This window comes from Macaca nemestrina, chromosome 17 (genome assembly GCF_043159975.1).
Source record: "Macaca nemestrina isolate mMacNem1 chromosome 17, mMacNem.hap1, whole genome shotgun sequence".
Lineage (NCBI taxonomy): Eukaryota > Metazoa > Chordata > Mammalia > Primates > Cercopithecidae > Macaca > Macaca nemestrina.
The window spans coordinates 89,830,062-89,853,661 of record NC_092141.1 but is presented as its reverse complement, the minus strand read 5'-3'; the positions used below and the strand labels follow the sequence as shown (position 1 = coordinate 89,853,661).

Below are 23,600 nucleotides of genomic sequence, written 5' to 3'. Positions count from 1 at the left end.
ATGCTGCCCTCACAGGATGATATGGGAAGGTGCTGAGATGTCATCCAAATATACCTTCCTTAATGTTCAGTAAAATCCACTGGTGGAGTCACCGGGACCTGCAGTTTTCTTTGGAGTAAAAGTTTTCACTACAAATTCCATTTGTAGTGACAGGCACAGTGACTCCTGCTGTAATCCCAGCACTTTGGGAGGCCAAGGTGGAAGCATTGCTTGAGCCCAGAAGCTCGAAACTAGTCTGGGTGATGTGGTGAGATCCAGTCTCTAAAAAAAAAAAAAGGAGAGTGCTATTCACATTAACGAGTTCTTCTTGAGTGAGTCGTGTGTGTCATGCAAGGAATCAAAGTTATCAAAAGTTCTCCCATCAAATTGCTCATGATATTTGCTTATCATCCTTTTGATATCCCCAGAATCTTTAACGATGTCACCTCTCTCATTCCTGATGCTGGAATCTGTGTCTTTGTCTCCTTAACAGTCAGGGTGATGTTTCACTGTTTTATTCATCTGTTTAAAAAAAACATGTTTTGTTCAACAGATTTTGATGTTTCACTGTTTTCTTTTGTATTAGTCTCCAGTCTGATCTGTATTATTTCCTTTGGCCAGCAGCTTTGGGTTTACTCCACTCAGGCTGCTCTCTTAAGGTGGAAGCTGAGGTCTCAGGTTGGAGACCGTCCTTCTTTTCCAATGCATTGTCTAGCAGCTGCTACACATTCCCCTCTCAGCACTGCTCAGAGCTGGGTCCATGTATACTCAACCGATTTATTTTACATCTCAATATACATGTTTATATAATGGATTTATTTAATGCAACTATTTATAACTATACGTACATTATATTATGTATGATATATACAAACTTATAGTAATATTTTATATAAATCTTTGTTATCCGTGATTTATAATATCTATGTATCTTAATATTACATGTTTATATTCTATTTTGTATTAAGCATATATATATAAATATAATTTACTTACAATGTTATGGAATAAAATGAAAATCATTTATTTATCTAAAAGTTTCTGTTTCTAAGTGCTTAGAGACATTCCTATTACCTATTACTGATTTGAGTTTGACTCCACCGTGGCTGTAGAACACGCCTGTAAGACTTCAGTTCTTTACATTTGTTGAGGTTTATTTGGCCAAGGGTCTGGCCTATGCCGGCAGAGGCTCTGTGTACTCCGTGGCTGCTGTGTGGCGTGTTCTATAAACGTCAGGGCTCAGCTGCTGGACAGTGCTGCTCAAGTCTCTGCTATTCTTACTGATTTCTCTTCGGCTTGTTACTTGTCACTGGGAAAGGAGCACTGAAATCTCCAAATGTAATTACGGATTTATCTATTTCTCCTCGCAGTTCCATCAGTTTTGTTGGATGTATTCTGAAACTGTTATTAGGTGGATAGACATTTAGAACTGCGACATTCTCTTGATGAATGATGAATGGACTTCTGTAGCATTATGAAATGTCTGACTGTATTGCTAGCAACATTCTCTGCTCCCAAACCTCCTCTGTCTGATGTTAATATAGGCCCTGCAGCCTTCCTCTGCTTAATGCCTTCATGGCAGAGATTTTCCCATCCTTTTACCTTTAATTTACTCTTGTCTTTATGCCAAAAGTACGTTGCTCGTAGCCATCGTATGGTTTTTTCTTGCTCTTCAACCTGGCGGCCTTTGCCTTCTCATTGCAGTGTTCAGTCTCCACTCCGCAGTGCGGGCAGGATTAGGTGTCCATCCATCATCCCGCCTTTTGCTATTTGTTGCATCTACTCTGGTTATCTTTTTCCTTTCGTGTTGTCTATATCTATGATTTCATATCATCTATGTTGTCAGCTAATTAACTGTAATTCTTTTTAAAATCTGAGTGGCAGCTTTAGGGTTTATGGACTACTGCAGTTTGTCTTCAGGCAGGTGATATAAGACCACTTCAAACAAAGTCCAAGAATCTTACAATAGTATTTCTTCATTCTCTCTCCTCCCCATCTTTTTGCTACTATTAGCACACATTTTGCTCTTACAAATGTTATGCATTTTGTGGGGTGCCATGGCTTGTGCCTGTGATCCCGGCTACTCGGGAGGCTGAGGCAAGAGGATGGCTTAAGCAAGGGAGTCTGAGCTTACAGTGAGCTGTGATCAGGCCTAGGCAACAGAATGAGACCTTGTCTCTTTTTTATTTTTATTTTTATTTTTTTTTTTGAGATGGAGTCTCACTCTCTTTCCCAGGCTGGAGTGCAGTGGTGCGATCTCGGCTCACTGCAAGCTCCGCCTCCCGGGATCATGCCATTCTCCTGTCTCAGCCTCCTGAGTAGCTGGGACTACAGGCGCCCGCCACCGCGCCCAGCTAATTTTTTTCGTATTTTTAGTAGAGACGGGGTTTCACCGTGGTCTCCATCTCCTGACCTTGTGATCCGCCCGCCTCAGCCTCCCAAAGTGCTGGGATTACAGGCATGAGCCACTGCACCCGGCCTACTTTGTCTCTTAAGGAAAAAAAATTAAGAGTGCAAAAGGCTTATTGAAAAAAAATTCATAGTACACTTATTAGTTTGCTTAAAAAATTATCTTTCAAAGAAGATTTAAATAAAAAGAAAGAAATCCCATATTTATCCACATAGTACTCATTTCTGGTGCTTTTAATTCCTTTGTGTAGAACCGTGTTTCCCTCTGAAGAGTAATTCTCCTCAAGCCTAAAGGACTTCACGTTTCTTGTAGTGTGGGTCTGCCGGGGATGAGTTTTCATCTTTTGTGTGTCTTCAAAAGTCTTTATTTTGCCTCCATTTGCAAATATATTTTCAGTGGGTATAGAATTCTAGGTTGACGGTTTTTTCACTTTCTCTGCTTTAAAGATGCTGTTCCACTGTCTGCCTTTTCCATCTGTAGGAAATCTGCAAGAAGAAACCTGCTGTCATTCTCACCTTTGCGCCTTACTAGCTTTTTACTGGCTGCCTTTAGACTTTTGAATTTATCACTGTTTTTCAAGCAATTTGATTGTGATAAGCCTTCGTGTAGTTTTCCTGTGCTTAGGGTTTGCTAAGCTTTGTGATCTGTGGGTTTATAATTTCATCAAATTCAAAAAATTTTAGCTATTGTTTCTTCAAATACTTTTTCTCCCAGCCTCCTTTATGGACCCCCAAACAGTATGTTATGTCACTTGCAGTTGTCCCACAATGGAATGATATTCCTTTAATTAAAATTTTTCTTTTTTCTTTTCTTACCGTGCTTCATTTTTGTTAGTTTCTATTGCTATTTTCTTTCTTTCTCTGAAGCAGGGTCTCACTCTGTTCCCCAGGCTGAAGTGCCATGGCACAGTCATGGCTCTTTGCAGGCTCGACCTCCCGGGCTCAACCGATTCTCCCGCCTCAGCCTTATGAACGGCTGGGCCTACAGGCGAGCGCCACCATGCATGGCTGAGTTTTGTATTTTTTCATGTAGAGTCGAGGTTTCACCATGGTCCTCAGCCTGGTCTTGAAATCCTGGACGTGAGTCGTCTGTCTGCCTCAGCCTCCAAAAGTGCTGAGATTATAGATGTGAGCCCCGTGCCTAACCGTTTACTGCTTTTTCCTGCAATGCTTAACTGGTTGTTAATCCCAACAAGTATATTTTTTCCCATCACATATTGCCATTTTCATCTCTAGAAATTTAAGTTGGGTTCTTTTTATATTTTCCATGTCTCGATTTAACTTTTTGAGTATGTGGAATAGACTTGTAATATTTTAATGTCCCGGCCTGCTAATTACACCATCTGCAGTGGTTCCGAGTGGGTTTAATGGGTTGGTTTCCTTTTCTTCATGATGGTTCACACTTTCCAGATTCTCTTTACCTGCCTGGTAATTTCCAGCTGGTGGTGTGCAGTGCAGTGTAACCTGGCATGGGGAGTGATCCTGGGGGAGGCCCTCTGGGATCAGAGTCCTGGGAGAATCCTGGAGAGACGGCTTTCTTCATGTGCTCCCCTTGGTGCTCCTTGTCCTGGGCGGTGCCATCTCTGTCAGATCAGTGTCCCCACTGTGCCCTGCTCTGTCTCACGCAAACGGCACACACCTCTCCCCCATGGCACACGGTGTTCTTCCGTCTTTTCTTCTGCCTGAGCCCACCTTCTTTAAGGCCTCCCCCTGAATCCCTCAGAGCTTCTGGCATAATGGGACACAGGATGTGCCCTGCAGGTGCTTGAGAAATGAGGGGGTCCCAGGCTCGCCCATCTGCTGAGCCCAGCCTGAGTGGGCTCGCATCCTTCTCAAACTCTTAAGTGTGCCCTGAGGGCCAGCTGGCGGCAGCAGAGGGATGCTGAGAACACTGGGAGACTGGCTGGCCTCTGTCTGCACCTCTGAACCTCTGAGCAGGTTCTGTGATCTTTAGAAGTGGACCTGTCTGTACACCATGTGCACCCCGATCTGCACAAGGGCAAGCCCCAGGAGTCACGGGGACGGCGGGGGGCTGCAGGAGGCACTCATCATGCGGGGGCGGAGCACCGGAGGACCACCAGCATACAAGGAAGGGGCGGAGCAGACATCATGGTTGGGTGGAGCTCCGCAGGACCACCAGCAACACAAGGAAGGGGCAGAACAGATATCATGGTAGGGTGGAGCTCCGCAGGACCACCAGCAACACAAGGAAGGGGCAGAACAGATATCATGGTAGGGTGGAGCTCCGCAGGACCACCAGCAACACAAGGAAGGGGCAGAACAGATATCATGGTAGGGTGGAGCTCCGCAGGACCACCAGCAACACAAGGAAGGGGCGGAACAGACATCATGTGGGGGCGGAGCTCCAGAGGACCACCAGCAACACAAGGAAGGGGCGGAACAGACATCATGTGGGGGCGGAGCTCCAGAGGACCACCAGCAACACAAGGCGGGGGCGCAGACATCATGCAGGGGCGGAACTCCGAAGGACCACCAGCAACACAGAGGGGCATGCACACATTGTGCGGGGCGCACACATCATGGGGGGTAGGGGTGGAGCTCCGGAGGACCCTCAGCAACATCCATAGCCAGATGTGGGGAGGGGAAGGGAGTGGAGGAACGACCCCTCAAAAACACAGGGAACCTTCATCTCTGAGAAGTTATCGCCAGGGTAATGATGGAAGGGCGGGCGAGACAGGTGAGGTAGATGAGGCTCAGTTTCTACCAGAAACACTTCAAAATGCTCCTCAGTGGAATGATTGCTTTTAAATATGCAGGTGCAACAAGCTGGTTAAGAAATTAATTCACAGGAAGGCCTGTGGTGCCTGCAGGCAGTTACACGAACACTGCAGGCAAGGGCATGCCCAGCTGGCTGTGGGAACAGCTCCCCAAGCAGTACTGAGCAGATAACCCCTTCAGCATCATGAATATGAAACCTGAGGCCCTGGTATCTGCCTGGAGCGGGGTGTAAAACGAAGGCGCGCTGCAGCCTCTGTGCTCACGGCCACGTTCTGCCATTTGGGGCACTCGAAAGTAACAGGCCCTGGGAGATCAACGGGACCAAGAGCCAGTTTTGAACAAGACGCCCTGCACTGCAACATGATGATGGGCTGTGGATGCAGCGAGAACGTCACGACGAAGGCGGTCCCCTTTCACCAAGAGCCACCCCGAGACTGAAAATAAAGACATCATCAATTCCCAGGTCCTAAAAGGTACTAAAAACACAAAGTCTGAGAATCAAAGTTGGCTTAGACACGTTCCTGCAGCACTGGAGGGGCTGGGGCAGGGATGGGGAGCAGGCTCAGGCAGCCATCATCCTAGACCCCTGCATGTGGACGGCATCTCCTGTCCCTTCACCCTGGGCTTTGTGTCACATGAAGGTCACTGTTTTGTGCATCTGGAAGCCTCTACACATGGTCCTCCATCCATGGCCAGGTGCCAAGACATTTCTAAGTGTGTCCATGTAGATGACTGAAGACACTGGGGTAGGAGAGAAACCATGTTTCAAAATGACTTCCTGCCAAACACCCTTTGTTTACATAATGTGACTCTTCGGTGAATCTGAAGAAGAATAAAATAGAAATGATCCAAACCTCTCGCTTTCTGACTCACAAAGCTAAGCTTTCAGTTTAGCAAGAAAAGGTTTTAGTGTAACAGAGGCAGGCAGGAGAGATGTGAGATTTACGTGGTGCCCCTTCCTGGTCCTGTTCCTCTATCATTTACACAGCAGTTTTCCACATCCTGGTTCTGAGCTCTGGAACTGCGGCTGGAGGCAGACGGCCTAAGGATCACTGCCATGATTTTACAGAGGCAAATCATGGCCAAGGAAGTGAAAATGACTTGTCAGAGCAAATGCGGTGATGGGATCAAACTCACGCTTTTAACTCTTAAATCCAGTGCTTTAGCCAATCTTTCAAAGCAGTCATTCTTTATCCGTAGTTTAATGGGTGGCAGGGAAAATATTTTGCTGAAATGTATGGTGTTCCGGTCACCGTTTTGGGGTGTTCCCTGGTCACAGCCAGGTCCACAGCACTGGGCCCAGGAGGGTTCAAGGTTGAAGTGAGGTCAAGGTCAGCCTCAGCTGCGCTGAGAGGAGGAGAAGCAGCTCCTGGCATCCAGCTCAGGAAATCAGGAGCAGAGATGGCAAGCATGGCAGCTGGCAGAGCCATGGTCAGTGCCCCAGGCCCAGGAAAAGAGTGAGAGATCCCGGAACCGGAAGAGGGGCCGGAGGCTGCTTCTCGGAGAGAGCGTATACACAAAATCCTAGGGCATCTGCAAGAACCGGCGAACTAGCAGAAAATCCCAGGGAATCCACAACAATCAGTGGAACTAGCAAGAGGGCAACACTGCTGCCGGGTGGGATGGACACACGCCTCCAAGGTGGAAGCCTTTGCCGCCTCCCCCCACCCCCACTTCGGCGGCGGCCTCCCCCCTCCCCCGCTTCGGCGGCGGCCTCCCCCCTCCCCTGCTTTTGTTGCCACACCAAAGTCCTAGGTGAGCACTTGGGGTGTGGGGAGGCTATGGTCAGGGCTGGGTGCGGAGAGCAGAGGGGCTGAGCAGGGGCCCAGGGGTCCGTGGGCAGCACAGTTGGGGACCTGATGGCCTGGGCTGGACCTGAGTCAGCAGGGGCTGTGGGTGGGGGACACAGCAGTGGCTTTGTGTGGGGTGTGCAGGGCTGATGGATGAGAGCGTGCAGTGCAGCTCGGGGTGCCTACCAGTGCCTGCACAGCATGGGCAGTAAATTTGGCTGAACAAAGCCCAGAGTGGCAGCTTCAGCAAGCACAGCAGGTCCTGGTGGCTGGTGCAGCATGGCCAACAGGGCTAAGGATGAGGCCGGGTCTCAGTGCCAGTGACTGGACGGAGGAGCTGATAGAATCTGGCCCAGGGAGTGCCACGGCGGCAGGCAGGAGCCCCGGGGGCTGTAAGCTCCGTCCACTCTCCCCTCACCTGCCTCACAGAAAAGGAAAGGGTGGCCTTTCCCAGCTCCAAGTCATGGCTTCTCCAAGGTGGTCTTGGCATTCTCCCATACCTGCTCTGTGACTATGCTAAACCCTCCCTTTCCCTGTGTGGGCAAGGAGCTCCAGACCCAGGCAGGGGCCCAGCAAGGTAGCTACGTGACCCCTGCTCCCTCCTGTGGGCGGTGCCTCACCAGTAAATAGGATGCAAATTCATGATGACTTCACAGGGGATGTAGGAATTAAGAGACTTTGCATATGAAAGCCGCTGGACAGGGCGCCACACACACGCACACCCAAGTGCCCGTACACATTACCACCCCGGCACACACATGCACCCAGCAGCTGGCTGAAGTCCAGGGGGGAATGTGGACCTGCTCTTACAGGCCTTCTAATGAGCTGCTGGGGTTGGTTTGCTTCAAAACCAAGCAGGGAGCAAAGCCAGCCTTGCCCAGATGCCGGCTCCTCGGTCCCGCTCTCCTCACCCAGGGCAGCGGCCATAGAGCAAGACTGGCTTGGCTTCTTCCTGGGGCTCCCTGCCAGCCTGGCTCCGATCCCACCTCTGTATCACACACGTGTCCCTCTGCACATGGACAGCTAAAGGCAAAGACATCTTTGGGACACCTTTGTCCCCCAACAACTCTGCAGAGGGCAACATATCCCCCAACTCCATTCCCAGCACACACCCTTTGTTCCAGAATCTTCACGTTCTGTAAATGGGCCCTTCCCAGACCCTGTGCACCACTCGGTACTGCTCTCCTCTCCACTGTGCCACACGAGGAGCTTTCCAGCGCTCTCCCGCAGCCGAGCCTGCCACATTTTCCTTCGAGGGTCTCGCCTGCCATCACCACTGGGTGGACAAGGTCCCCCAGTCTTGGCCTCGGGCCAGCCCTGCTCCCAGGCCGCACAGGGCTCCTGACCAGTTGTCTCTGGAAGGCTCCCTGAGCCCTGGCCGGCCACACAGGCTCCAGCCCGAGTCGCCTCTCCCCACCCAGGCTTGGTGCCGCCACCCTCTCTGCCACCCTCCTAGCCCTGCAGCCCGACCTCCTCTGCCCATGCACCTGGAGGAAAATGCCCCCACCCCGTGTTGCCCCACAATCCACTTGACTCCCAGGCCAGGCAATGTTCATAAACCACAGCTTCATTCTTTTGATGTCTTTGTTCCAAAATCTCTAATAATCCTCCACCTGCTAAATGATGTTCAGCTGTGTCTACCTGGAACTGTGTACCCTCCGCCTGGATGGGGCCTCCCTGCGTGTCCCTGCACACAGGCCACACGGGGCGCGGAGTGGCCTGCCCTCCTCTAAACGTCTTCCCAGCCGGCCCTGCCACCTCCATGTTTGGACCCCTGCCTGACATCTACCCTCTCAAGGCCCTTCCTGGCATTTCCAGTTCAGCATAGGCCGGGTCCCGCCCACAGGACTTCTCAGCCCCCCTCCTCTGATCCATCTCTCTGGTAGCTCCTACAGGAGGTGACCCCGCCTCACAACAGGGCTGGTGTCACCTGCAACCCTCGCCCGCACCCAAGCATGAGCCGCTGGGGACAGGGACAGCTGACCTTGTGTCTCTCTTAACATAGCTAAATATGGGTCCCTGGCCTAGATGATTGAGGGGTGAACATGTGGCTGCAGGGCCAGGGCTGATGCCCATCAAAGAGGGCAGAGTCGGGCAGCCCCATGTAAGGGGGTGGCCCCTAACACCTCGGGGCCTGGCCCAGACCACCTGTTCAGGGTTGAAGAGGGGGAGAAATGCAATGGTGGGCACAGGAGGAGCCGATGTGGGGTCTGGGCGAGGCAGAGGCCAAGTTCACTGCCATGGTGGGGCTGTTTCCAGCCAGGGTCAGGAGCACAGGGGCAGCCTTATGGGGGGGTCAGACATAGGCAGGGGGACAGAGTACAAGGCACCAGGGGAAGGCCAGGGACAGGACAGGCAGGGGGGACAGAGCACAGGGCACCAGGGGAAGGCTGGGGACAGGACAGGCCGGGGGGGGGGGGGACAGAGCACAGGGCACCAGGGGAAGGCCAAGGACAGGACAGGTGTGGGGGACAGAGCACAAGGCACCAGGGGAAGGCCAAGGACAGGACAGGTGTGGGGGACAGAGCACAGGGCACCAGGGGAAGGCCAAGGACAGGACAGGTGTGGGGGACAGAGCACAGGGCACCAAGGGAAGGCCAGGGACAAGACAGGCGGGGGGGGACAGAGTGCAGGGCACCAGGGGAAGGCCAGGGACAGAACGGTGGGCGGGGGGTTGGGGGGAACTGAGCATAGGGCACCAGGGGAAGGCCAGGGACAAGACAAGCCGGGGGGCGGGGGAGACAGAGCACAGGGCACCGGGGGAAGGCCAGGGACAGGACAGGTAGGTGACAGCCCCCATGACCCAGAGGTGGCTGCCGAGGTGGGGCGTGTCCCACTTTACCCCGGAAGAGAGGACAGGAATGGCTGCGGCGCCTGGAGAGGGAGCGAGGCTGGAGAAAGGGCAGGCCGGAAGCACAGGGCTCGGCATTCCCAGAAGGGCCGGCGGGTTCACACCACCCTGGGGAGGAGGGCGGGGATACTCACGCTGTCCACTGCGAGGATCTTGGCCCAGATGAAAACGAGAAGTGGCCGCAGCTCTCGGGCCGAGCTCTGGAGCAGCTTCAGCACGTAGGGGAAGATGCCGACAGACAAGGCCTGGGGGAGAGGGAGGGCGTCAGCGCGCCAGGGCTCTGCCTGTGCCGCAGCGAGGGAACGGGCAGCAGCAGGGGTGCCACGCGGGACCAGCTGCAGTGTTATCTTCAGCACATATGGGAAACGCAACAGGAATGAATGGGCCTCACTTAAAGTAAAGAGGGGTTTCCTCCAGATTTATTCATCTCTGATTTATTCCTAGAAGCTGCCACGTACTGCTAGCCTTGACTGGTGTCAGGAGACTGGAGTTAATCGGGCCGCAGCTTTTCCTTGTGGAGGCGCAGGCTGCTTGCGCCTGGAGCCCTCGCCTGCCCTCGGTGGCCCCGTCGGCTCTCAGCAGCATGGCATCGGGCGCCTTCACTGTGCTGTTCACGTACGAGCCACGGCCACTTCTCCGTGACGGTGTGGCCAGCTCGCTCAACACTCACATCAGAGCTTCAGATACACCTCGGGAGAAGGACGCCTGCCCTGGGAAAGGCAGGGAGGAGGAGGAGGGGTCGCCCAGGGGCTCGCTGGCGCCCGGTTCTGGTCGCGTGTCATTCTCAGGGGACTCTGCCCTCAGAGGCAGGGGAGGGACAGTGTGGAGGGCACTGCCGCGTGGAGGATGCCTGGCCAAGTATGGCTGCACTCGACAGTCAGCGGTTTCTGCTGCGTCCTCATCTCAAAGCTGCTGGAATTTCACAGATATTCCAAAGGTATCCCTTTCCAATAAGTGAGGTCCCCTACAACCAAGACAGGAAGTGGTGCTGGGACCCAGGCCTGGGTTCCTTCCCCATGAAAGGCCACATTTAACAAGGAAAGAGCAGTTTCTCTGGTTCAGGTGCCTGGGCCCTCACCTGAGAGGCAAAATCTGTACCTGTGAAAATACCTCATTTATCCAGCCTTGGTTCATGTGTTAGCAAAATTGCCAATGAGCAGAAGCCTAACTCTTTAAAGGGAAAAAATTAGTTTTAAAATATTAATCTTAAACATGAACCTCTTTCTAAAATGTTATGAATACATGCTTCCTGTCTTCTTTGAGTGCCAGCAATACCACGCAGGCCTCTCCAGGATGGCAGAGTGACACCACCACGCACACAACGAGTGACCGAGTCACACGAGCCTCCTCCAATCACTCAAGCCCCGACTCTGTTACAAGCTATTTGTGGCCTCAGGCACCTGGAGTGAAAATGGCCCAGTGGTGAGTGCTGAATGATTCTTCCTAGTTTTGAATGTTTTCTCTCCTCCTTCGGTGCTGGACTATCAATTACCACTCTTTGTCAACATTATATGATGCAAATAAATACACCAGACCCCAGGTACTCACCACCCAGCTTCCGTGACAGCGGCTGCGCACCCACCGCCCCACTGCGCCACTCCCAAGCACAGTAAGTTAAGGCTCAGATGTCATGTGATTTCACTGGTGAATATTTAGTGTCTATCTCTAAAAAATTAGGTCTCTTTTATGAAAACACGATCCAGTACCATTACCACACCCAATAAAAACGAACAGTGATTCTTGAATAACATATAAATCCAGCTCCTATAAAATTTCTGATTGTTTTATGAGTATTCATTTTTGGAACTTCAACAGAACCAAGTAAGGTTTACTGTACACGGCAACTGGTCGTAGGTCTCTCGAGTTTCCTTGACTCTGCAGTTCCCTCTCAGCCTCCTTTAACTTTCCCCGTGAGTTATTTGTTAAGCACGTGTCGCTTCTTGATCCTGCCTCTGCCAGGCTTCTCTTTTAGTGGCCATCACTACTCTGCTATAGGATGAGGAACCAGACGAGCGTTTCCGAATTGTGCCTGCCATGACGGTGAGCAGACAGTGCTGAGGATCCAGACTCCTCCTGGGGGAAGCAGCAGCACGTGGCGGGCGCTGCGTCAGGCTCAGGGACGCCCTGCTCCTCCCCAGCGCTGGGCGGCCGCTCAGGAAAAGGTGACAAGCCAACACGCTCACGCCTATGTCTAACATCGGACGTACAGAGGGGCGACAACCCCAGAACCCCAAACGCCAGGCAGCACTGCAGGCTGCACGGGTACAGAGTGGGCTCCTTGAGGGCCTGAGGATCGACAGGACACCACCACGGCGGACACACTCGCCCTGGGTCTCACGGCTGCGGGTGGCTCTGGATCATGAAATACGTGCACAGACTGAAACACAGAGCCTAATTTCTGTCCCACCTCCCTCAGCCCCCAGGTTAATGAGGAAGGCACGTACCAGGCTCACTGCCCAGGGACCCAGGTCCAAAAATCTTCCAAGCAAGTCCAATGCTCTCAGCCGGTGCACTTGGCTTAACAGCACCTGGAAGAACAAGAAGAAAATGGTATCACTGCAAACCATACTGGTGTGCAGCCCCGAAACGCTGCTGCACGAGCTGCCAGCTTTGGAGCGGTCCGACCACAGTGCAGATCTGTCTGCTGCCTCAGGCACAGTTACCTGGAGCCGGTGCTCCTTTCCTTACAAGTTCATGCTTTTAGACAGGTGAAGAAAACATGCTTTATTCCTTTATTACACAGACAAAACACACTCAATGTAGATAATATTAGAACAAACATGTTTTAATTGCATTTAAAAAGCTAACTCGCTGGTGCTATTTTGGTATACGAACCCAGGCATTGTTCTCTATGTCCACACTTCTCTTATGGATTCTGAACTAGATAATATGTGACTATATTTCTCAGCTCCTTTAACTAAATAACGCACCGTGAACATCGTTCATGTCACTAGGTATGTACTGACCATATCATTCCCAATGCCAGCACAGTACTTCCATTACACAAATGTACACAACTCTTTTAAACAACTTCCCCACTGAGAGATATTCAAATTATCATCAAAATGTTCCTACTTTTAAATTTTTTATTTATTTATTTTTGAGATAGGGTCTTGCTCCGTTGCCCAGGCTAGAGTATAGATGCCAGATCATGACCCACTGCAGCCTCAACCTCCTGGGCTCAAGTGATCCTCCCGCCTCACCCTTGAGTAGCTAGGACCACAGGTAGGTGCCACGATGCCTGGTTCATTTTTGTATTTTTTATAGAGATGGGGGTCTCACTACATTGCCCGTGCAGGTCTTGAACTTCTGGCTCAAGCAGTCCTCCTACCTCAGCCTCCCAAAGTGTTGGGATTACAGGCGTGAGCCATCACGCCTGGCCGAAATGCTGCTTTTATAAATAACACTGTGATCAATATCCTAATAGTTACATCTGCACACTCACACGATTTTTTTCCAGTAAGATAAATGTGGGTATTAAAAAGGTAAGGTCAGAGCATTGATACTTCAGTTACCAAATGACCGTGCGGCTGACCCCACTCACACTCTCGATGGCACCCAGCAGCGCTCACTGGGGTGTGACTCTGGACAAATTACTTAACATCGCTGAGCCTTGATTTACTAATTCATAAAACACATATAACACAACACCTGCCCGTAAGAGTTGCATTAAATTAAATAACAAATTTAAAGCTTGTGGGACAACACTAGCCCATATTACACTATGATTAGCCAACAGGACAGGGGAAAATACATCCTTTTCTTCTGGATTTCTTGGATTTCAAGGGGAGTACATTTTGCAGGTTGATGGGTCATTTCCGCAGTAAATTTGCCCTGCATGCCTTTAGTTTTCTACTTCAATATGTGGCTTTTACTTATTGACACGTCAAAGCTCCTTATAAATTAGAGTGGGCTTTGCCAGAGGTTTTGCGCTTCCTTTTTTTGTTATATCAAAGTTTCACACTTTTTTTTGAGACAAAGTCTCGCTCTGTTGCCCAGGCTGGAGTGCAGTGGCGTGATCTTGGCTCACTGCAAATTCCACCTCCTGGGTTCACGCCATTCTCCTGCCTCAGCCTCCTGAGTAGCTAAGAGTACAGGTGCCCACCACCACGCCCGGCTAATTTATTTTTGTATTTTTAGTAGAGACGCCTGAACACACAGACCCCAGGAGGCCCTGACCTGGCCTCACTGGAGGCCTCGGAGGTTTTCCCTCCCCGCAGGAGAAGATGCACAGGACACAGCTGGGCAGCAGGTCCTGGAGGTGACGTGAGGGGGTTACCGCGTTGCAGGTAGAGAGGCTGGAAGAGCTCGGGTGTCTGAGGATGTACAGGCCATCGGTATGACTGAGGTCAGTGACAGGAAGGGGGTCGGATCAGGAAAGGCCCCGCAGACAGTGTGCAGGGAGGTCAGTTTGTCTTGAGATCCAGAAGCCACTGAGCGATGTTAAGCAGCAGTGACTGGTCCAGTGTGCGCGCTTTGGGGACAGGCCTGAAGCAGCAGTGACTGGTCCAGTGTGCGCGCTTTGGGGACAGGCCTGAAGCAGCAGTGACTGGTCCAGTGTGCGCGCTTTGGGGACAGGCCTGAAGCAGCAGTGACTGGTCCAGTGTGCGCGCTTTGGGGACAGGCCTGAAGCAGCAGTGACTGGTCCAGTGTGCGCGCTTTGGGGACAGGCCTGAAGCAGCAGTGACTGGTCCAGTGTGCGTGCTTTGGGGACAGGCCTGGCAAGAGGCTGGAAGTGGGGTAGGCAAGTAGAAGGGGGTGGGCTTGACCAGCGTGCTGAGATGGAGATGGGGAGGAAGAGACTGTAGCGCTGGCCAGAGGCTGAGAGAAGAAGGGGTGAAGAAAAGCAAACTCTAGAAGAGAAGGTTTGGGATGAGTTTGGAAACCCTCAAGAGATGCAGGGAAAAGGGACAAGGAGGCCAGTGAGGGTGGAGGACAGGGAGGAGGGGAGAGGAGATGGCGGCCATCTGGGTTACGCTCCTGGGGGTCGGCCAGCACGACTTCCACGGAGGAGCCACCGAGTCAGGAGGATGGGCCCTGGGGGGCCGTGGAGACGGAGGAGCTTCCCTGTCGGGGGCGAAGAGCGCTGGCAGGGGGACAGGGAAGGTCACAGGTGGCAGCAAGAGGAGGGGGCTAGCCAGGCTGGAGGGGCAGCAGACAGGGTGCGGGGGGATCCCAGCATGTCCAGCCTTGGGGGCAGAGAAAGAGCAGTGGGAATGCGGCCTCACTTCCCTTCTATGTGCCTGGAGGCAGCTCCCACGCCGGGTTCACCATGGACCCAGGAGTGGCAGGTTTCCCGTGCTGGCGATGCTGAGAGTCTCCGATTAAGAGGCTGGGAAAGGAACGTGGGACTGCTCGCGGGATATGTGAGCTGGAACCGGATCCCTTTCCCGTGCTGAACCTGGGGGACGTCGCATGCCACTGCTGCCCAGAACTCGGGTTTGATGGGCCAGTCGGTGGAAAAGCACGGGCTCTGGGGCCGGCTAACCTGATGTTAACCCTGCCTCCATCTCTGCCCAAGTATTGGCTTAAATTCCTAACTTTGGGAAACTTCAATATCGTTATCAAGAAAAACAGAGACAACGGTACTTGACTTGGGCTTATTCTCAAAGTTCAGTGAGACAGAGTCCGCAAAGCGTCTAGCACAGAGCTGTGTGCACCAGGGTGCCCAGCGGATGTAAAGTCACCATCGTAGCATTTGGCTTCTGGATGTCTCCACCATCCAGGGTTTTGAGGACTGACTCTGTGTGTAGGGACAGTAGGCTGCCTGAGGCTCAAGTTTCTAGATGACCCAGGGAGAGGAGAGGAGGCAGGTCTCGCCATGGCTGCAATCATCAGAAATCAAAGACATCATCAGATCTAAAGCTTACAGAGATTGTTTTCTGATTCTCTTTGTTATTTCCAACACTGTAAACAGGGACAAGCCTCAGTTTCTAAGGTCAATAGTTGCAGAGCAAATGGAAGAAGTGGCAGGACGGGGTGAAGAGGTCTCATCAAGACCAGTTCCTGTTACTGTTTTACCAGGACACTAGCCTGGCACTAGAGGTCTCCTTAGAATGTGCCCCTTACAAACAACAAAAGCAAACGGGATGCTGGTTCACAATCACTACCGCGACGTGGTCCTGAGTGTCGCACCGTAGGAGCTGCAGGTGCTGAAGAAACAACCGCTGGGGCCTTGGTGGCCCACCTGCCTGGGAGTCGGCGTCAGAGGTCTGTGGGCAGCACCGGGATTTGGTGCTGCAATTATTTCATTTGCAAAGAAACATCGTCAATAAAGAGTATTGCGGGAAATGTTAAGTACTGTTTTTTTTTTTTTCAAACATTACATCATCTTCCTGCCACCTTTTGTTGATTTACATTTTTTAAAAACTGAAGTCAACAAAAAGCAAAGTTATTTTAAAAATAGGATTGGCTTTTAGGAAAATATGCCAATGTTGTTTTTGTACTTAAAAACAACAAAAACAAAAATCTCCTGTTTTGGACCATCCCAGGATCTATGGAAATTACAGAAGTAAATGATGGTGAGCTGAGTGACTTACTGAGATTTACTTTCCACCTGTGGTAACCCAAACTAAAGACTAACCATGGTGGCCAGCATGGTGGCTCTCGCCTGTAATCCAAACACTTTGGAAGGCTGAAGCTGGAGAATTGCTTGAGGCCTGGAGGTCGAGACCAGCCTGGCCAACATGGTGAAACCCCGTCTCTACAAAAAATACAAAAATGAGCCGGGCGTGGTGGCGCGTGCGTGCAGTTCCAGCTACTCAGGAGGCTGGGTCAGGAGGGTGGCTTGACCCCAGGAGCTGGAAGCTGCAGTGAGCTATGATCACACCACTGCAATCCAGCTGAGGTGACCAAATTAAAACAGAATTGCTAAGGCTGTCAAATTTCATTGGTCTTGTACACAAAGAGAGTGCTCAGACGGACATACTGGAAGAGCTGCTTCATGAGAAAAGATTCTCCAGTTCCAGCCCTGGAATGACGGGTGCTGCAGGCCAGGGTGCCTGATGAGCGGGGCGATTTTGGAGTCCCCGATGTATATGGTATGTATAATATCACTCTAGTTTGTCATTCTGCTGTCACTTGATAATGATCCTGTAGTTTCAGACCCCACATTCTATTTGTAAAAAAAATGATGCACGGAGAGAGAGCAACTAGACTTCCTAAATGAAATGCTCATACTGATTTGTGACATCTAGGAAAAGGGACTAAAACTTCATCCTATAAAATCACTCTTGGCCAGGCGCGGTGGCGCACACCTGTAATCCCAGCTACTCAGGAGGTTGAGGCACAAGAATCACTTTAACCCAGGAGGTGGAGGCTGCAGTGAGCAGAGATCGCCCATCAGCAGAGGACTGGATGAGGAAACTGCGGCATCTATGCATCATGGACTACTACTCAGCCAGAAAAAGAATGGAATCGTGTCTGTTACACCAACATGGGTGAAACAGGAGGCCATTACGCTCAGTGGAATAACTCAGACACAGAAAACCAACCGCTGCATGTTCTCACGTAGAAGTGAGTGGGAGCTAAACGATGGGCCCACAGGGACACACAGGTGGAATAACAGGCACTGGAGACTCCAGAAGTTGTGAGGGGCTGAGAAATTACCTATGGGGTACAATGTCCACTACGTGGGTAGCAGGTTCACACAAAGCCTAGACTTCACCACTATGCAGTGCACGCATACAAGAAACCTGCACCTGTATCCCCTGGATCTATTTAACAGAAAAAGGGCCAAGCAAATAAATGAACACATAAATATCACTGTCACCTTTCTCCTGAAAAAGAAAGAAGAAAAGTCACTTTCTCTCCTCTCTTCCGTAACCTAAGTGCTCTTCATTCCCCTGCCTGGGCTTCCTGAGCCACCTGCGGGGGTGCACAAAGCAATGAGTTCCAGGCGAGCCACTGCAGACAGAGGGCAGACGCACCCCGCAGGCCATGAGAGTCCAGAGCGCCTCGTGAGAAGATGGCGTCCAATAGACACCATCAATCAAGGGAGTGGGCAAAACAGCAGTTTTTTTAAACATTGTATCTTCCTTCTTGTTCCTCTGTTGATTTATATTTTTAAAAGTCAGAGAGGATATTGAGGCTGGAAAGCAGGAAAGGCCTGTTCCACGCTCACATTTACAGGAGGGGCTGTGACTCAGCCGGGCCTGATGAGATACCGCGCATGACCCTGGAGGGTCACCAGCCACTGCCTCTGGCTCAGGGACGAAGTGGCAAGGATTCGGAAAACCAGGAAGTGTGTAGTAACCCTTAAGTAATGTTTTCTGACTTGCCAAGGCACTAGAAAATAACTTAAGGATTACAGGGTTCCAGACTTTGGCAAAAATAAAGGCTCTGAAGAGAAAGAGCCGGGAAGTGAGCCGAGTTAATGAGAAACAAGCCAGCCCCGGGGGATACGTTAAATGAAGCTGATACCCCATTACACTTCATCTTTCCCTACTTTCTCGTTAAGTGTAGGTCTGCCCACTGATCCCGGCTGGGCACAGCCAGGAGACAGACCCTCCAGAAAGAGGAGGAACCTGCCGCTCACACCTGCTGGAAAACCACGCGGGAAATGCCCCACGCCCCAACCGGGGCTGTCTTCGCATACGTCAGCGTCAGAAAGCTGCCTCCAGCAGGTCTTCTCCTTCCTTGAGGGAGTGTGGGTGGCCAAGGGAACATTGAAAGAAATCAAGAGAAGGCCATTTACAAAAAGATTATTTGCCAGACCCCAAAAAACTGGATGAAACATGCTTGGCATCGGGCCCTGCTTTGGAGAGGGCCGATCTTACTCCAGCACACTGCTCAAATAGTAGGAAGGTCAGTAGGAGAGCCAGTGTCTTCTGAGGGACATCTTGGTGACCCAGGTGACCAACAGAAGCCGTGGGGCCCAGCATGGGCAACCCATGGTGCCACTACCCCTGGTCATCCATGGCCCGCACAGCCAGCCACCGTCCTGCACTCACGGGAAGGGAAAACGCGGGCTTCTGTCAAATGTTTGGTTGCTTTGCTGCTATCACTGCGTGTTCTTGGTTTTGAACATGAGCCGGTTTATTTGTTTACACCTCACTCTACAATCTCAGGATAGTCTTAAATGAATCTAGGTACATACAGGAGGAACAGTAATAATGTCTGTCTCCTTTTTACAATGTCCAGAAAGCAGCCGTCAGAATGTAGCAACAGCAGCTGAAATACACACTGTGAAATGTGGTACGATGATGTTTTATTTTGTAGAGATGGAGTCTCCCTGTTGCCCAGGCTGGCCTTGAACTCCTGGGCTCAAGTGATCCTCCCCGGCCTTGGCCTACCGAGGAGCTGGGACCATGACACCAGGGCAGCCGGCTGGCACACTGGTTCTTTGCTGCCCTCCTGAGACAATGCCAGCAAGGACAGGCCGGCGGTAACGTCTTCAGCACATCCAAGTGCACCGTTCCTTCTCCCAACTTCTCTTTCGCTGGCTGAGATTCTTGGGGCAAAGTCCTGAACGAGGTGAAGCCTCAGTCCTACAGTGCGCCTGTGACGCTGGCTGCCACTGCTCAGCACAGACTGAACGGCGGAAGGAAAGGCTGCTGAGGCCATGGCTGTGATGGAGATAAACTGGCCCCAGTTTTCTAAATGATCTCTCAGAGGCGGGATGAACACCTGGTCTAGTGAAGATTGGTGTGCTGTCCGTCAGTGTGGTGAGCGGCCCTAACCAGAAGGTGTGAGCTTCGGAAGGAAGCAGGGCAGGTGGGGGGCGCCACTCACGGCCCTCTCCACGGAGGCAACGCCACCCAATCTGCTTTCTGGGAAGGCGAGGACCCCACTCTGCCGACTGTCAGAACTCAGCACCGTACGGGAGGTGGGGTTCTTCCTCTGTGTGTGGGGAGTCACTCAGCTTTAAACCAAAAAAGGCGGGGCCTGCTCATTCCCTGCCTGCTGCTGGGCAGTCCCTCTGCACGGCCACGCACAGCTTCTCGCCGAAGTCCAACCGCACCACGCCAATCACAAAAACACTTTTCCAGCTTTTAAATGGAGTTCTTAGACCTTGATAGCTACACTGACCAGTGGATTTTAAACTCCTTTGAATCTGACCCGGCCCACACACCTCCCCACAAACACTCATTCACTGAAACAAAAGTTCTGTGGGATCTTTCTAACGTCACTACCTGTGACAAACTCTTCAATTTCCGTGGCCTCCCAACCCACAAACCGGTCACGGTCTGCATGTGAACGGCACTGACACGACACAGGCCCTGTGGGCGCTGGCATCTGAAGGGCGTGCCCCAAAAGGGCCTATTTGTTACAGCAGCCGTGACAGCCCCATGTAAGGGAAGGGCTGCCGGCTTCTGGGTCTGTGAGCTTCAGGGCATAACCGACGGGGCTGGGCTACAAAGCCCGCTCCACCCACTCCCGCCGGTCAGCATCTGCTCAGGGAGCCTCCTCCCTCCTCTCCCAGCATTCACTGCCAGCTCCTGTCCTTTCCAAGAGAAGCAGGCAGTGGTGTTGAGAGCCCGCGCTGAAGCGAAGCCCATCTGTAGCAGAATCTCAGCGACTCCTAAAGTGGAAATGGTAGCCAGGGGAGAGGGGGATGGTGGACTGGCTGATGACTCCCCAGTCCCAAAGTGACACTTAACTGAGGGTGGAGGAGGCAAATCAATGGCGTTAGAGGAAACCCTTTAGGAATGAATGTACGATCAGCCTAGTGACTCCTGATTGGATCTGTGTGATCCGTTCACCCAAATGCCACCTGACCCACGTGCCATCATCTTTGGGCAGAGGGGCTAGGAGGTCACCAACCCACAGGGCTCAGTGAGACAGAAGGCACTCCTGGGGGCTGTGCAGGCATCTGGTTTCCTTCCTGTGGGACCTCGGCAGTCTGGCCCGGTCTGAAGAAACTCACCTGCAGGACGATGGGCAGCTGTTCCGGTGGGTTCCGGTTCTCCACGCCCATGGTGAGCCACACCTGGAAAGCGGTCAGCTGCTCGGCGAAGAACGGGCTGTGCTGCAGGGCAAGCAGAGAAGGTGCTCGTTAGGGCCACGTTCCCAGACAGCCTGGTCTTGCCCACCCCTGCCACCTGCCGAGCATCCAAACCTTCACAAAGGGCCCACCCCACAGGGCTGTGAGCATGCCAGGCATCTGAGAAGCGGGCGCTCTGGGCATGCCACAGAGGGAGAGTCTGCGCGGTGTGCAAAGGGACCAGAGACAGGCAGGAGACGGGAGCGGCTGAGGATGACTCCAAGGTTTGGCCGGGGCACCGAGCTGCGGCTGCAAGAGGAGTGTGCTGGGAACCAGCCGTGGACACGTGGCACTCATGACAGTGGCTGGACAAGGGAGTGAAGACACCGGGGGCAGAGGACCCCATGAGCGTGTGGATCAGCAGGCAAGTCTGGCTGGGGACATGCTTGGGAGTCACGGTGTGTGAATCTTTTTTAAGTTAAGTGAGAAAGGAAAGGGACCCAGGACGGAGCCTCTGCTATGGAGACCAACGAGACGAGCTGGGGCCGCAGAGGGGCCGGTGAGAGCCCAGCCATGGAGGGAAAGCAGAGCTCAAAGGTCTGGACGCCAGGGAGCAACGTCCAGGGCAGAGCCACAAACCAGCCCTGGGCCAGGCGAGATGGGGAGGAGAGCTGACTGGGCCCTGGATCAGCAGCGAGAACGCTCTGGAGTTGGGCATAAGCGTAGCCAGAGTGGGTTTGAGACAGGGGTGAATTCGGTTTTGGGTGCAAAGGGGAAGAAGAGAGGCAGGTAGTGGCTGGAGAGGGACGTAGGGTCAGGAAATGCTTTTTGTAGATGTGGAGTAATGGGCACAGGAAGCTGGTGAGAAAGACCCAGCTGGGGGCACGGAGGGTGGGGAGAGGCTGCTGGAGGGGCTTCCTCGGGCTGGCTGGGGGACAGGACTGGATGCACAGGCTGGGCTGGAAGAGCAGGGCCACTCCCCAGGGGAACCAGGCAGGGGGCAAAGCCAGAGGGCCCAGATGCAGAGAAGTTGGGGGAAGGCGGGAGGGCCCGGCAGAGGCGCTCGCACAACTGCTGATTGTTTCCTCAGCGAAATGGGAAACGAGGGTGCTCTCTGGAGTGAGGGTGGGAGAAGCGGTTGCAGCTGGACAGGGAAGGCATGCAGGTGAGGGAGACCAAAAAAATGCGTGGGGTCAGAATGTCAGGCAGCAGCAGGGCCCCACGAGGGGGTGACATGAGTTCTCTGTGGGCCACGCCGGCTGGGCCTGGGCTCCTGGTTAGCCCAGCCATGCGCGTGCAGGCACAGAGTGGAGGGGGATTCGCTTGGGTGCCGTGGAGCAGGCGGGCAGCAGGGCTGCTGGGCCCGCGGCTGGAGAGTGTGAAGGCCGCAGGGGAGGCTGCTGTCGGAAGGTCTGGGAACCGAGCGGCCAGGCCGGAGCAGTCCGGCCTGATTCCCTCCACGGAGAGTCACTTCCACTTAACACACAGCTCTGCCTTCCCCGAGCCCCAGACACAAAGAATTAAAAAAACAAAAACAAAACAAAAAAACCAACCCAACCACCAGCCTCTCTCCCCCATCCACTATCCTCTCTTCCCCGTGTTGTTTGATTTTGCTCAGGGGGAAGGTGGGTGGCCGCAGTTGGAGGTGCGTGTCCCTGTGAGAGGAGGTCGGGAGGAACCCTCCCTCCGCTCATCTGGCCAGGGCTGCCTGTGCCCCTGGGTTCCAGTGAATGTGGACACACGCGGACAGGCGAACGCCAGGAGCAGGGCAGGTGCCTCTGTGAGCCCAAGTCCAAGAGTGCTCTCAGCAGCCTCCACAGAGGAGCCTGGCGGGCAGAGTCCCCTGGCCCCACCTCAGAAGTCAGCCGAGAACATTCACTACGTAGGAATCTGTGCTCCTGTGCAGCCAGCTTACAGAAACTTAATCACAACTGGAGGGCAACCTGTGGAGTTGGCATGAAGCCCCCAAAGTGATTTTCCTGTTTTCAAGTGCGAATTATTCATAAATCGGTTAAAAAATATCTCGTTAAGTACCCCGCCCCCCCCCCCCACATCCCGTGAGAACGTCGTTCTCCTGAGTTAGAGAAGGCTTGAGTCTGTGAATGGAAGTCAGGTAATTCAGATAATTACACCTCTTCTTTCTTTCTTTCGCATTAGCTTTGCCTGATGGATTTTCACATCTTCCTCGCTGCTGGAGTCACCACTCCAGGCAGAAAGAGAAAAATTCCTGACTCTTCACCTCAAACTGACAAGAAAGGAAAAGCACACCTTTGCCCGGCAGGTGCGCAGTGAGGCCCGTGCAGCTCCCTAAAGCCAAGAGGAGGCTGACAAAGTAGAGCCACCGCCCACGGAAGAGTGGCCAGCACTTTATATGATGTTCCAGAAAACATGTCGAGAGCGGCCCGTGTCTCTACCCACGATTCACAGGGCTGATGTTTTGGGCCAAATCTTGAGATTTCCTCTACCCCATGAAGAGCTCCTGAGCTGGCCCCTGTGTGCAGGGGAGCGGAGCCCATTCAGCGGGACGGAGAGCTCACAGGTCCCGCTGGGCTGAGTGTCTGGGTTGCCTGGCCACAACCACACACCTGGCTCTCCCAGGGCGATTCTGATGCCAGGAGTTTGCTCTGCTGTCAGCCTGTGTGCCAGGCAGTTTGGCATATTCTAAACACAGGGGCAGCAGACTGAAAATGGGAAGGCTGGCTGAGAGGCTGAGAGCCTCTGAGTCGCACCTCAGTGGAACGCGTCCGGCTGGACTTCTGCTACCATCAACCTGAGCATACCTGCCGCCTTTCTCACCATCCAGACATCCTGAGACGGCTGCTCTCCGTCCTGACAGTGGCACAATACATTTGCCACTTACAATGAGCTTGCTGCTTAAAGAGGGTAACAGTTCACTGCCAAGGGACAT

The 23,600-nt window shown here is 52.7% G+C and overlaps 1 protein-coding gene across 4 annotated transcripts in view; it reads right to left on the bottom strand.

The window, feature by feature from the left end:
- Positions 1-23,600, bottom strand: part of LOC105469284 (regulatory associated protein of MTOR complex 1) — a 413,056-nt gene that overhangs the window by 96,770 nt on the left and 292,686 nt on the right. For all 4 annotated transcript variants that reach the window (XM_011720145.3, XM_071081792.1, XM_011720144.3 and 1 more), the window contains 3 exons: positions 20,636-20,737; positions 12,213-12,296; positions 9,903-10,013 (listed from right to left, as the gene is read on the bottom strand). In XM_011720145.3, the coding sequence (XP_011718447.2) occupies positions 9,903-10,013; positions 12,213-12,296; positions 20,636-20,737 (297 nt within the window). The remainder of the gene's footprint in view (positions 1-9,902; positions 10,014-12,212; positions 12,297-20,635; positions 20,738-23,600) is intronic.